The 14408-nt window shown below is 40.3% G+C and overlaps 1 protein-coding gene across 1 annotated transcript in view; it reads left to right on the forward strand.

Moving 5' to 3' along the window:
• The window catches only part of chrna6 (cholinergic receptor, nicotinic, alpha 6), a 30585-nt gene extending 16954 nt beyond the window's left edge, over positions 1 to 13631 (forward strand). The window contains exons 4-8 of the mRNA XM_034130643.1: positions 1922 to 2031; positions 3593 to 3800; positions 6515 to 7126; positions 9071 to 9343; positions 12913 to 13631. Of these exons, the coding sequence (XP_033986534.1) occupies positions 1922 to 2031; positions 3593 to 3800; positions 6515 to 7126; positions 9071 to 9343; positions 12913 to 13038 (1329 nt within the window). The 3' untranslated portion in view covers positions 13039 to 13631. The remainder of the gene's footprint in view (positions 1 to 1921; positions 2032 to 3592; positions 3801 to 6514; positions 7127 to 9070; positions 9344 to 12912) is intronic.
• Positions 13632 to 14408: the final 777 nt, after the last annotated feature.

The following is a 14408-nucleotide window of genomic DNA, read 5'->3' on the forward strand; positions in this document are numbered from 1 at the left end:
TTGAATGCGTACATTAACAGGTTTATGAAATCACTGCCCCGTCCAAGACACGAGTGGATCTGACTTTAATTAGGAGAATTTGACTCGAGTGTTTCGTCAACTTAATGTGTTGCTTAAAATAATACTTCTGCATACAGTATGTGACACTGTGAGTGTTGCACGGCCAGATACGGCTCAAGAAGCTGACTCAAATAAGGAAATATATGATACATTATGATGTGATATGATATGAATGATAATGGGACACATCGACGTCTGCACTCACAGTGCCGCGGACTGTACTTAATGTTACTCTGATCCGGTTACTTATGTCGTGGCAGATATTTAAGTAAGCTTTCCTAACGCTAATATTATAATAGTCAGATTGCTCTGAAGATGGGAGGGGATATTCTATTAATTTTCACGTTCACACAGTCAGTTGATTTTGGCCGGCCGTCTTTCCTGCAACGGCAGTTTTTCTGTATTTCCTCTATCCTGTAATATGAATTGATCGCTTTAAACTCCGCACACGGAGCTCTGATTGGTCAGCAGGCAGTGCTTTCACTGAGTTGATCTCTTAGCCTGCCACCTAACCTGCTCCGGAGCAGGTTAGCCGCTCAGCATAAGTTACCATGGAAATCTAGCCTGCTAAAAAGAGAACCAGCGTCGTAGGACCGGAAAGCCCGAGATTTCCCTGAAGTTAGCCGGCTAAGCGAAAATCCAGCTTCGTAGTACAGGCCTCTGGTTTGACTATCATGTTTGTTATGGCCTTATCTCCTAATAGCCTTTGTAGAGTCCCTAACTTATTCTGTATCAGTGGTCTTTTTTATGTTTTTTGAAAACTCCTTAGTCACTTTCTCAATTATTGACAATTATAGTCATGTGTTGGGAAAATACTGAATGTTCCTTCTATATCAGAGTAGCACATGATAACAGAGGCCCTACGTAGCTGTGTACGTAGCCGGATGTATGACAACATGGATGACGCTCATGAGACACTGTGTTGAAGTTATGATAACTATGTTCCTAAGATTGCACGATGACACAGCCCCTAGAGAGATAGGCATATGACTGTCATGTTTATTGCTTACGCAGGCCTTAGCTAATCTTAACTAATGTCAAAATACTGCTTTGAACCAGTATTCTTCCATCTTGTTGACTGTAACAATCTCTTGTATAAACATGTCAAGGACTCTATTCGGGGAACTATTTATGTACTAAGATACATAGGGAATATGTGGGGTTTTTGTGACTCGCTGTATGCATTTATCATTGCCATGATCAAATAACCATATAAAAAAAGATCGACCAATAAGGAATCCCATCTCTAGCCAATCATATAGCTCACGATAAAAATCCAGTGTAGCATGAAGTGGTTAATTAAACAGCTCCCAGGTCATAACTGGATATTAATCTGCCTTTGCTAATGAATGAATTCATCTTGAATGGCATGCAAATAGCCAAGACTAATGGATCCGCGGCTCATGAAATTTTACCCGCAGGTATGTTGACAGCATAGCAAGTGTTCTTCTGTCAGTGAGCATTAACTCCTCTCCTCTCTGAGCTGCTTTGTTCAGCTGTATTGTAGATGTGTTGTTATTTGCTTACTGAAGCTTTGTGATTCTTTTCATAGTGAGGCATTGCATTAAAGAAATACATGTTTGCTTGTTACGACTTTGAACAAGCAATGAAAGCCCTCAGGTACTCCTTGAAACTCTGTCGATGGGCGATTCCTTGCGACATTATCCCTATTTGGCACTACTGTAAAACATCAAAGGAAGTTCTGCTTGAGGTATAAATATGTATTCCAAAATATTCCCACAAAGGGGAATGTCTCCAGTGAATAATACCGTCTGCAGTGTACAATGAAAAATGCAAAACAGATGGTTGGCTCGGCAGTGTGCTCTACAGTAAATGAGGTTTCTCTTCTTCTCTCTCTCAGATTTGGAATGACTACAAGCTGCGGTGGATGCCCAGGGAGTTTGACGGGATTGAGTTCATTAGAGTTCCATCCAACAAGATCTGGAGACCCGACATCGTGCTCTACAACAAGTGAGATTGTCAAACCATTATCATCATCATTATCATTAGTTTGTTCACTCTTATTGCAATCACTATTAGAGATTGAATACCTGAAAATCAATAGGTTGGTTTTCAAAAAGAGTCTTCTTATTACCAAAGCCAATAATTGCTGTTGCCTAGTTAGGAGCACAATTAGAATCAGCAGGATGTTATTGTACTGCAAATCAGGCATCTCCACTTTGAAAATCCCAGGAAAACTAGTACGTTGGCATAGACATCAGTGTTAAAATGCTAATTCACCCGTGTGATTGGTTATGGAAAATGTAATGGCCCCTGCCACCATTTCAGGGCAGGGGCCATTACATTGTATGGAGTTGACAGTGTCAACAAATACATGACAGATCAGAATATGCTCAAGTGAAACATTTTGTAACGTTCAAACGAGCCCTGACAGAAAACAACCCCAAATGTGTCTTTCTGGCAGGAAAACTTGAGTTGCTAACGTCACCGAAATATTACATAAGTGCCCAATTCTTTGGAGCCCAAATGTCCAGAGATGGAAGAAGTAGTCAACTTATTTTACTTAAGTAAAACCAAAATACCAAATTGAAGAAATACTGTTACAAGCAAAAGTCCTGCATTCAATACTTTATGTAAAAGTACTCATTATGTGTAATATTCCATTTCAGAATCATACATGTAACTACTAGATCATGTTGTTGGTGTATTTATGTCTTCATCGCGGCTGGTAAAGGAGGAGCTCATTGTCATTACTGTGTACTGTATACTTCTACTGGATATCTTAACCTATAATTATATATTATGTAATAGATTTGATTGATAATGTGTTTTTTGTATTTTCTAAAATCTAAATCGGTATAGTTACTCAAGCTGTCAGGTAAAGTAAAAAGAAGTAAAAAAGTACAATACTGACTCTAAAATGTAGTGGAGTGGAATCATAAAGTAGGGTAAAATGAAAACATTGAGGTAAAGTAAAAAGGAATCAAAATTGTACAGTACTTGAGTAAATGTTATATATTTCATTCAACTACTTCTAATGTCTTTTATACCTCTAGCTGCTGTACGGTGCAACTGACTGCTCTGTAATTACAACACGATTGTCTGTTGTTCAGGGTCAGTTTATGCTGTGCTCCAGTCTTTCAGGCTAATTTATTCTATCCTCAATATCAACTCATAATGTTAATCAAAGGCAATTTTGTATTTCTCAATGATGCATAATGTGGCTTCATTGTCCTCTGTCTTTTAATCCTAATCTCTTCTTTCTTGCCTCCATTAACTCCTCTTTATATTTTCTCCCCCGCTCTTTTGTTCCCCGCCTTCATTTTCTCCTCGCCTTTGTCTGGCGTCTCTGCCTCCTTCTTTGTATCCTATGCAAAACCCACATACGCTTGTATCATATCGCCTCATATCTCTCCTTCCATTGGACTCCTTCCGCTTGATTACACACACACACACACACACACACACACACACACACACACACACACACACACACACACACACACACACACACACACACACACACACACACACACACACACACACACACACACACACACACGTCATGCAGCGCTGTAGGTGATTTCCTGGTTGAGGATAAGACCAAGGCTCTGCTGAAGTTTGATGGTACCATCACCTGGGTCCCTCCAGCCATTTTTAAGTCTTCCTGTCCCATGGACATCACCTACTTCCCCTTCGACTATCAGAACTGCTCCATGAAGTTCGGCTCCTGGACTTATGACAAAGCCAAGATTGACCTGGTACTAATCGGGTCTAAGGTCAGTGTTTGTGATTGTGTTCCAAGTCTGGCGTTACGATCAACAATTTATATATTTCATTTTTTGCTTCATTCTGTCCTACCTCAAAGAAAAGCACTCTTACATTATTCTGTTAGATACTGCATGCATCAACCGTAGGGATCATATATTAGGTTTCATTAAAGGTGCACTAACAATTTGGACGGAAAAGGTAAATTAATTTGTTATATTGAGAGCACTACCTTTGAAAGCCTGTGAAAACAGTTAGATGTTTTCAGTCAACATGTTCTCATACCCAATTCAAACAACAACTTTGTCAGACCTTTTGTCATCATTTCTTTATGTACTTGGTAACCGTTTGGCATCAAACATATTACTTGGTTAGCTTAAGGTTAAAATAAATAACCTTCAGTTGTTACTAGTAGTTCTTGCTAAGTTAGTTTAATCATAATTACTGTGAGGCAGCTCTGTATGTCAAGAACTGATGCTAGAGGAAAACATCTAGCATACTAGTTTAACAGGTAGGACCACTACACAAATCCCATGTTTAAAGTGTTGGGAGTAGTGATATGAAGACTAAAACGTGTCTTACAGAATCAGTTCCTTTAAAGTGGACCTATCATGCTATATTTGAACAATATATTGTAGGGCCATACCTATATAAAGTATATAAATATATATTTTTTTTCAAAATACCAAACAAATCCTGCATTTTAGCCATGCCTCATTTCGCTCTATTTGCTCTTTCCAGCACTGGGGCTGATTCTGTGAGCTGCAGCTGACCACGCCCCCCTGCAGGAGAGGGGAGCGTGCTTTGAGATCAGCTGCTGGGCTCTCAGAAGAGGGGGAGAAAAAGAGATCTCCGTCCTCCGTGTTTTATTCTTATATGATTATATAGAGTCGTTATTCATTTGTTTTAAAGCTCAATAAATAACAAAGAAGACCTTTGACCGGCACTTTTCTAATTTTGTCCGGAAGATTGAAACTTTAACGGACATCTTGACCGGCAAAAAATAATCTAACTGAAACTCTGCCACACGGTCCCCTCGTTCCTTGGAAGAGGCGGAGAGGTGGGTGTTTGTCATCTGCTGGTGGACTAACCGGAGAGAATTACAGTGCTTGCCTCGACGGGGAGGGATTGCATTGAATTAAAGCAGCGGGAGCAAACGCTTGCCTCGGGGAGGGAGAAAAAAAGCCACAGCGGAGAATAAACAGAAGGGCAACCATGGCAACCATGCGCGGGAAGTCTTCTTCGCTGCTTTTGTGGCAGACTACAGCGCCACTTACAGACCTGGCATATGTACTACAGCGTCTCCAGCTCTTTCGAGCGGCAATGGCCGGCCGTGGCCCAACCCCACATTCCCCTGATAGGTGGAGAGTTGGCCATATAGGCAGAGCTCCTCGTTCCTGACGTCAGAGAAATTTCAAATCTGTATCAGTCTGTATCAGATCCGTTGCAGCCCTGTTTTTAGAGATTTGGGTATGAAGGAAAAGAGAGAGGGTTATGTTTTCTGACACTTGGTGAGTTCCCTGACACACCGGGGACACATATTCATGTTTAAAAGACGTACAAAAGTGCATTTTGCATGATAGGTCCCCTTTAAGTTTAAACACGTAAGTGCATTGCAAGGTTTTCTATCATGTTTCATGATTAATCTAATCCTGTCCTTTACTTTTCGTTATCATGTAAATACTGGACATATATAAAAATACGCTCTGAGATTCTTAAAACAAAAAAGGCAACTTTTTGGTGTTACAGTTTTTACCACTTAAAGATGCAGTGTAAGCAAAACCCACGGTAAAATTGAGTGGGAAAAACGTAAAAAGTTGATACAAGTTGGGAGTGAGAATAGGTCGAGAATAAGATAAATAAAATTACACTGTAGTTTAAAGAGGCCCTATTATCTGTTTCCTCTACTGTGTTATATAGGTTTTTATTCATGTAAATGATCTGCAAAGGCTAAAATCACAAAGTTCCCTCCAGAGGGAGTTTTTCTCCTACAAGCCTGAAACACCTCCATTGGACTCCTTTGTTTGCTTCAGTAACATAATGACATCACTATGTAACACTAACGCTTCTATTGGATAGCACCCCAAAACGTTTTATGTGATTTGCTAGGGGGCGTGACATTTCCGACACATCTTTAAGCGGTTGACCAGTCAAAACAGAGCCGGCCAGCTAACGAATCAGAGCAGGCTGGGCTCTGGTTTCAGACAGAGGGTGAAAAGAGGTGCTGCAGCACAGGAAGTATGAGAAAGATAAAGACCTTTTTGAACATTTAATCATGTGATCATGTAACAGTAAAGGCTCAAAACACAAATATGAACCTAAACATTGCATAATATGTCCTCTTGAACAATCTTTTGCCTACTTGGAGGGCTTCTTGTGGATAATAAGTGGCTTCATTTGCATTGATGTCTTATTTCCCTCTTCACTTTCTATTACTGTAACATTCCTGTAAGACCTGTAAACATCGCAAGACGGCCTTATTATCTGTAAACTACAGTGATCGCGCCCTCTTGCAGCGACTTACAGTCTGTGGGGTGCATGTGGACATGAAACCCAGGTGAAAGTCAGTTTGTTTTGCATATTCTCACAAATCCATATTCATAAGGATTAACCATACCATATTTATTGTATTGTTGATGGTGGCCTTTTCAAAATGGTAAGTTGACTCTGAATGTTGTTCGGATCATTTCAGGAATTGATTTTAAGATCTCTATCCATCACTTAGGTGAACCTGAAAGACTTCTGGGAGAGTGGCGAGTGGGAAATCATTGACGCTCCTGGCTACAAGCATGATATCAAGTACAACTGCTGTGAGGAGATCTACCCAGACATCACCTACTCCTTCTACATCAGGCGCTTGCCACTCTTCTACACCATCAACCTCATCATCCCCTGCCTCCTCATCTCTTTCCTCACAGTGCTGGTTTTCTATCTCCCGTCCGACTGTGGTGAGAAGGTCACGCTCTGTATCTCCGTCCTGCTCTCCCTCACTGTGTTCCTGCTCGTTATCACCGAGACCATCCCCTCCACGTCGCTGGTCATCCCGCTCATTGGAGAGTACCTGCTCTTTACTATGATTTTTGTCACGCTCAGCATCGTCATCACCGTGTTCGTGCTGAACGTTCACTACCGCACGCCAATGACCCACACTATGCCGGATTGGGTGCGCTCGGTGTTTCTCAGAGTGCTACCGAGGATCATGCTGATGCGGAGACCGATTGACGAGGACAGCAAGACTGGGGGGTTGGACAGCAGTGGGGAGGCAGGAGGAGCTGGAGGGGGAGGAGGAGGCGGAGGAGGGAAAGGAGGGAAGAAGAGGAAGAATAGCTTGCTGCAGGTAAGGCGTCCCCTTCACTTGAACTCTATGCACACCATGTTCATACTTTATTGGTTTCTGTCGTCCAAATAAATTGTACCTCAGAATCCAATGCGAGAGACCAATGTGTTTTATTATTATTTTATTTTATTTTAACATTTGTGAGACAAATTTGATTTAGTTCCATTGGTGCCAAAGATCACGCTAATTCCTAACGGGGCAAACAAAGAAAAGACAATATCATGAAGCTAATGCTTAGCTACCTACAGCACAATCATTACTGTCCGATCCTCATACTTTCTTTGTTTTGCCATCAGTACCTTCCATTCCCGATTCCAAGCTGTTCTGCCAACACCTGACACAATCTTTATTTCTTCTGCATCTCTTTATACTTGACTGTTTGCCGTGAAGTGCTTTATGCGGGGCGACAAAGAGAATCACCTTGTCAGATCTTATTTTCGATGACAACAATAGTTTATTTAACATTCTAGTAATGTAGTCTAGACAGAGGCAATAGCTCTAGGAAACCGTTTTCTAATTACATTTTGTATTAGCATTATCTTATAAAAAACAAAGGTTGAAAGAGTATTCAATCAGCTTTGTTACACCAAGTAGTCCTGACATTGCTCAATGCACGGGTCAGTCGCACCAACCCGGTCCCTTATGAGAGCTGAACCGCCCAACATGAAAATATTTGAGTAGTTCAGCCACCCGTACCTAAACCAACGGCAGTCTTTATGGGTTGTAGTTGCACAAGACTGAGGACTGTTTATACTGAACAAACAGTTGTGCATGGTGAGTGTGTGTATTAGTGTGTTTAAGAGAGAAATAGGGACAGAGAGGAAGAGGAAAGGTGGAAAGTGACAACAAATATAAAATAATCGTCTTAGTCTTTTTTCATTAACGATATTGCGTAATGATGTCGTCGCAGTTGGTGTTGTAGATAACGCTTTCTTCTTTTCGTCATCACGTCTTAAAAATCCAAAAAGATGGCATTGATAAACATACTGTCATAGTTTTGAAATGACGCAGAGCTACAGCACTGCAGGAAGGCCAAATAGAGGCCAGAAGAAGTGGAACTCACATCGAACATTTGTTATTGAACATTTTACACTTAAGGCATTGTCTCTCAGAAGGCATTCACCTTACACGTTTTATAAAGAATAACAAATAGAGCTACATAAAGCTGTTTTAACCCTGGATCCTTTCCCACATTCACACAGTAACTATCAGGGGGTGAGGTGGGTGTGTGGGCCTCATATACTTGCCCATGAATAATCTGTAATCATTTATTTTTTAACATATTTAAAGTGAGCTAACTACCATCCATCATAGATGAGGAAGAGCTAGGTGGGCTTTGACTAAATCCTGCAGTTTCAGCACTGGAAGACTAAATGCATTAAAAAACGATGTCAAGTGCTTTTCAGCTGTTGGACAGGGAACCATCATGGAGGTTATGGATTTTGCTTGATTTCAAGCACTTACACTACAGCGGGAAAAGTTGCAAGGGTAGGTAACTGAACATTTTCCTAAAGTTATAATCAAAACATATCTCTAGACAAAATATATCCGCCCATTTGGGAATCAGATTACCAGAGTGCCTCTGACGTTTGATAGCTTCCTTGTCAGACCATACAATAGTCTTCCATCTTCAAATGCTCTTCTAAATCCCTTTGGGCAACTCATATCCTGTAAGTACTGGCAGGTACATCCACTAAAAAACGTTTCTGTTCTGGTAAAGAATTTGGACACAGTCTGATCTAATAAAGACTTTATGATCATTGCTGAACTCTCTGAGGAAGCACTTATTAAACTCTGTACTCTGAAAGAAACAAGTCTCTCCTTCATACACCTACTGCACAGATGTATCCCATGTATGTTTTATATGAAATGATTCTTTGATTGTTGACTGTGTGCCGAAGCAGATGTCCAACTCTTTATGCAAACTCTGGCTGTGATCCCTAGCAGGTCGGAGGAGGCTCCCTCAACTGCTTGGAGTTCGGGGACAGTAAGTTCTCGTCCGTGGACGGCTGCACTGGGAAGAAATGCACTTGCCCCTGCCAGCATGGGAAGGAGACCCCAGATACACCAGACTTGGGGAAGATAACACGTCAGCTGAGTCCAACAAGCATCAGCACGGTGGTGGCCTTTTCTGTGCTGTCGCCTGAGGTCAAACAGGCCATCGAGAGCGTCAAGTACATCGCTGAGAACATGAGGAGTCGCAACAAGGCCAAAGAAGTGAGTCATTCTTTTCTATCACTGTACAGAGTGCTGCTGGAATGAGTCCCTAAACCTGGGAAGTAGTCCGCGTTTGTGCACTTCCAGTTTCCTGTTCTACAAGTCATTGGGTTATTTGGTTCATGACTGAAATAAGGACTTATGAGGCTGATTCCGTGCAGATGGGCAGAATAGAAGGAAGGACGCAGCAAAGAGCAAACTAATTAAAACCAAAAACAAAGAAAACTGAATCATTTTGAACAATGACGCATTTTACTCAAGTTTGGTGACTTCAGACTGGAGTAAAAATCAAAACAGGCTCACTAATAATGCCAATTTAAATATTGACTATGTCAGATAGCGCTCAGCTCTTCACAAAACGACTGAGGGCATCTTGGCAAAGATGGTGGTTCTCAGGAGACCATTAGACTGGGAAAGAAAAGCTCCCTAAAAAACAGGGCATAGCACTGAAAATACCGTTGTCTGTTTGGGCACAATGCAGTTCCAATTGATGACATTTATCTCATCGTAATATTGGATTACAATGCAGTGGCTGTGTCCTATCAATGCCATTGTTTTTATTTAAAATGCTTCAACAACATGACATTTGTATCAGACACAAGTACTGGCACAAACAAAAAATAGGACTCAAGAGCACAAAAAAAGAGAGAAAATATGCACACATTTTTTAAGTTAATCTTCTTAATAAACAAGTCGATTTTAGAAAGGATAATACGAGATATGTAATATTAAAATATAGTTGTTTTACCAGGGGAGCAAAAGTTGTGAAAGACATTCAGAGTCATGCTTTAACAATACCCTGCAGGCAACCTTTGTTTGTTAGGTATTAGTAACTCATACACGCTGACAAAGGGGAATGAAACAGGAAAAAAACGTTCATGAAAGTCCAAAGCATGCACTGCAGGGCTTTTCTCGAATCCCGAAGGTCAGTAGTCATGAATATGAAAAACATCTCAACAACACTCTGTGAACTCCTTAACTGCAGAGTCACGATCAGGGTCATCACTGCTGGTAAAAAATACAATGACAGAATCGTCTTCTAACTTAAGGATATGACACCTCTCCTGTTGGCTTTTTGCACAAATTAGTGTACAAGACAAATAAAATGCAAGAGGACGCCCCTCTGATTAATCTGATTAAACGGCATTGCCCCCAGCAAACATTTCAGGCCAGGTTCAATGTTGAGAATGCTCTCTAACATTAATGGTAAAATGTGTTCCTGATAAAAGAAAATCAAATAAACCATGTTAATAATGGGGATAATTAATCCATTAAACTGTAAATATCAGCATTGAAAAGGAGATGTTTATAACTGTCTATACGTCTATACGTCCATTTACTATTTGTTGTAATTGGTTTCATTATTTATGATGGCACTAAAGATCAAAGACCCAACCACGAGCCTGCAAAACCTTAAAGGGGAATCCTGGTTTGATGCAACATAGCTCTTGGACCATGACGATAATAACTAATATTGCATCAGGCAATACAGTAATAAGATTTCAACAAAAACAGATACATTGCCTTTTTCATGGCAGACATGTTGACTGGTTGTAAAAGGAAAAGACCAGGTGTAATTAATAACACAAATAATTGCTCTCATCCAATAAATCCCAGTGATCCAGCATGCATATCAGGCAGAAGACATGTTGACAGAGGTGTTAATGACAGCATTGAGTGTGTCGCAGTAAAATAAATGGCAGTGTGACAGAGAGCCAGCAGGCACAATAACATGACTCTGATACTGAAACCACTAAATGGATTTTAGCTATCCCTAATTTGATTATTCACACCTTTCATGTCATAATATCTGCTGTAATATGGGTCTATCAGGCAGATGTTAGACGAAGCCTCACGATAGCCAAACATGTCTTTAGACAAAACATACATCACATTTTACAAGACATTTTCCTATAGATTATTATTGAAATCAGTTTTAAAGTTACGAGAGTCTGGTTAAACTATTGTCTTGTTTACAACCTGTCTTATCTATGAACAAGAGAATAGACCATTCCCACATACAAAATAAATCTACTGTCATAGTTTAAAGGTGGGGTAGGTAAGTTTGAGAAACCGGCTCGAGATACACTTTTTGTTATATTCCATGGAATGCTCTTAACATCCCGATAAAAATACACTGATAGATGCTACTCCACTTATTCAGCCCTTAAACAAATGACAGCCAACTGGTATACGGAGAAAGTTAACACTAGGGTGACATGTGACTGGATTTTAACATGCATTAACTGTTATAGATCTTGATTTTCATTTGTGAAACCTAAATGCTAAGTATTAAAATACAGCACCATTTCATTTACGAGGGGTTGTCTTTCATGATGCTGGCTACAAATGGTGTATTACAATGGGAGCATGTGTAACTGTAAAGGTCTAAACTGTGGCGTGCAGCAAGGTAGATGTCTTGGACCACTACTGTTATCTATCTTTACAAATGATTTGCCATATGGTTTACATGAAGAAATTATACCACCATATGCACATGCTTCTACACTGTATTGGCAGCCAATACTAATGGACAAGAGATACTACTAAGTTAGTTGGTACATAACATCAGATCCAAATGCACTTTTCTGGGATCTAGTCATAAACGTATCTATGCCTATTCTGTGTCTCTAGTTTGCCAGGTAACGTATACAAAAGGAGGGTATGGTTAAATAACTGTGGGATAATAGGGGCAAATGGTCCAAGGTCAAATTTGAACTCCGGTCCCCAACATGAAGACCAAGTGTACATGGGCCTCCAGCTCTACCCACTGACGAAGCCCTATTCTTGAAGTGTATCGAATTTAAAGTAGAAAATGTGCTTATTATGCAGTCTCATTGTAAATACAACTTGACAATTGTGAGCTTTACCATTACCATAGGACATACAGTTGTTGTGAGTTGTTGTGTAAACGTTTTTGATTAACACAGGAAATAAATATCCAAGTGTTCCTATACTTTATATAAACCTACAGCTGCAAAGCAAACTCAGAAAGTGTGTTGATGAATAATGCATTTCTGCAAAAGAGAGCTGTAATGTCATTCTGTGCGGATCCTAACCTGCTCCATAAGTTCACAGTAGTCTAAGTTGGAACCAAATCATTTTAGATTTGAGAGCTCTGCCTCCTCTCTTTCCCTCTATTATAAATACAGTGGGTGAAATCTCCCAATGGGGGGAAGCAGCCCTTTGATATGCACAACTTGTGGCTCGATCAGCTTTGTCAAAACGCCTGTCGTTTCTTCTGACACTGTGGTTTGAATGTGATCATCACAGAAATGCCCTGCTGTGTAAATAATGTATCAGATTTCTGTTCCTTCACAAGAAATCTTTAACTCTGATTTGTCTTTTCTTCTTTTCCCTTCTATCAACTGTTTCTTGTTATCCTCACCTCATCCCATCGACTTCCACCAACCTCCTACTCTGAGAGTTTGAATCAAGTGTTTCCTCGCACCTCTACTGTCTTGCTTTTTTAAAAACCCTCTCCTCACATTTCATCTTTCATTTGTCACCGCCGACACTTTTCTCATGTCTTCTCTCATCCGCTGTTTTGTCCCCTCACCTGCTCACAGGTGGAGGATGACTGGAAGTACGTCGCCATGGTGATCGATAGGATCTTCCTTTGGGTGTTTGTGACCGTATGTGTCCTGGGAACTGTGGGCCTCTTCCTCCAGCCGCTTTGTGGCTTCGTTTCATAACTTCTAAACTAACAGGGTTCACTGTCGCCCTGTGTCGAACAATCCTGAACTATTGACGAACTTTTAGTTCTCAGTTGACCAATCAGAAGACAGAGTCCTAAAGCACACATTGGTGTGCAAGTTTTGCTTCTTGCCTTTTGCAAAAATATCGAAACAGTGACGTTGGGTTTACAGTTTTGGCACTGGCTGGTAAAGTGCTTAACAAAAACAAAGGTTCTAATACCTAATTTTTATATATTTTAAGGCTGCTTTACCTTAACAATCATTATCATTAACCTTTAGAATACCTTATAAAGCCTTTGGATGAACTTCAAAGAAATCAAGGGGGTAATGCGTTCTACAAAGTGTGCTCTTTTAACAAAGTTGACCATTTTTAACAAGAAAATAAAACATTTAAAAAATATATCTAGTTCATTGATCACAGCTTTTAAATGTATCTCTGTAATCTGTAATGTTTTGCTAGGTTTGTCTGAATGTGTAACAACATGTTGTAGAGCCCAGAGATTATTAAACAGCAACAATAGGCAGTGACTGTGATTTGGTTCTTGTTAGCAATGTGTAGCATCACGCTATCATCACACAGAAATGGTTTCTATTGCATAGAAAAAAGTGGTAATTTACTTTTGATTCATTATTTACTGCGTTTAAGCCTTGTAGTGTTGATTAAGCCAGCCAGGACTCCTGAAAATGACGTTGTCACTTACATTTTAAGGGGTACATATTTTGTCCCAGATTACTTTTGTTTTGGTATCACAGATACAATACTAATGAGTGAATGGACGGAGGACAGGGTGGATTGGTGGGTAATGTTCAGAAAGGTGTCCGAGTCCCGTGTCGTTGACATTTGAGGTCAAAAGTCAACGACACGGGAAGCCGAACTGGAAACTTTCTACATCCAGTTGACGGGACACAAACTCTTCAACACGGCTTCTTTCCCCCGCTGAGCTGACGGATGACTGTCATGCCCACTCCCCAGTCTGATCCATCAAACTGCTCACTGTCAGAGCCAATCGCATTCGCTGCCACCTTTGTGTCATTCACAATTAGAGCTCCGATTCCTGGTGCGCTTGGCAGCAGTTTTGACAAGTAAGGGGAGGCTGTTTTTTTCTCCTACTGATTAGAAAACCATGTGTTCATAAATGTTCTTTCTGATTGATGTTCCACACGTTAATTGGTTGGCCTGGTAAATATTGGATTAAATGCTACTTGATTAGCTGTCCCTGAAATAGCATTTCATCTATTAATTCACAAGAAGATTCTATCAACCAATATTATGGCTATTAATTTAAGCTCTCTTTTTCTCTTGTCACTTTTGGATTACGTTTACCATTACAAACCAATGCAAGAAACATGCATGACAGAAATTTAGA

This window comes from Trematomus bernacchii, unplaced genomic scaffold (genome assembly GCF_902827165.1).
Source record: "Trematomus bernacchii unplaced genomic scaffold, fTreBer1.1, whole genome shotgun sequence".
NCBI lineage: Eukaryota > Metazoa > Chordata > Actinopteri > Perciformes > Nototheniidae > Trematomus > Trematomus bernacchii.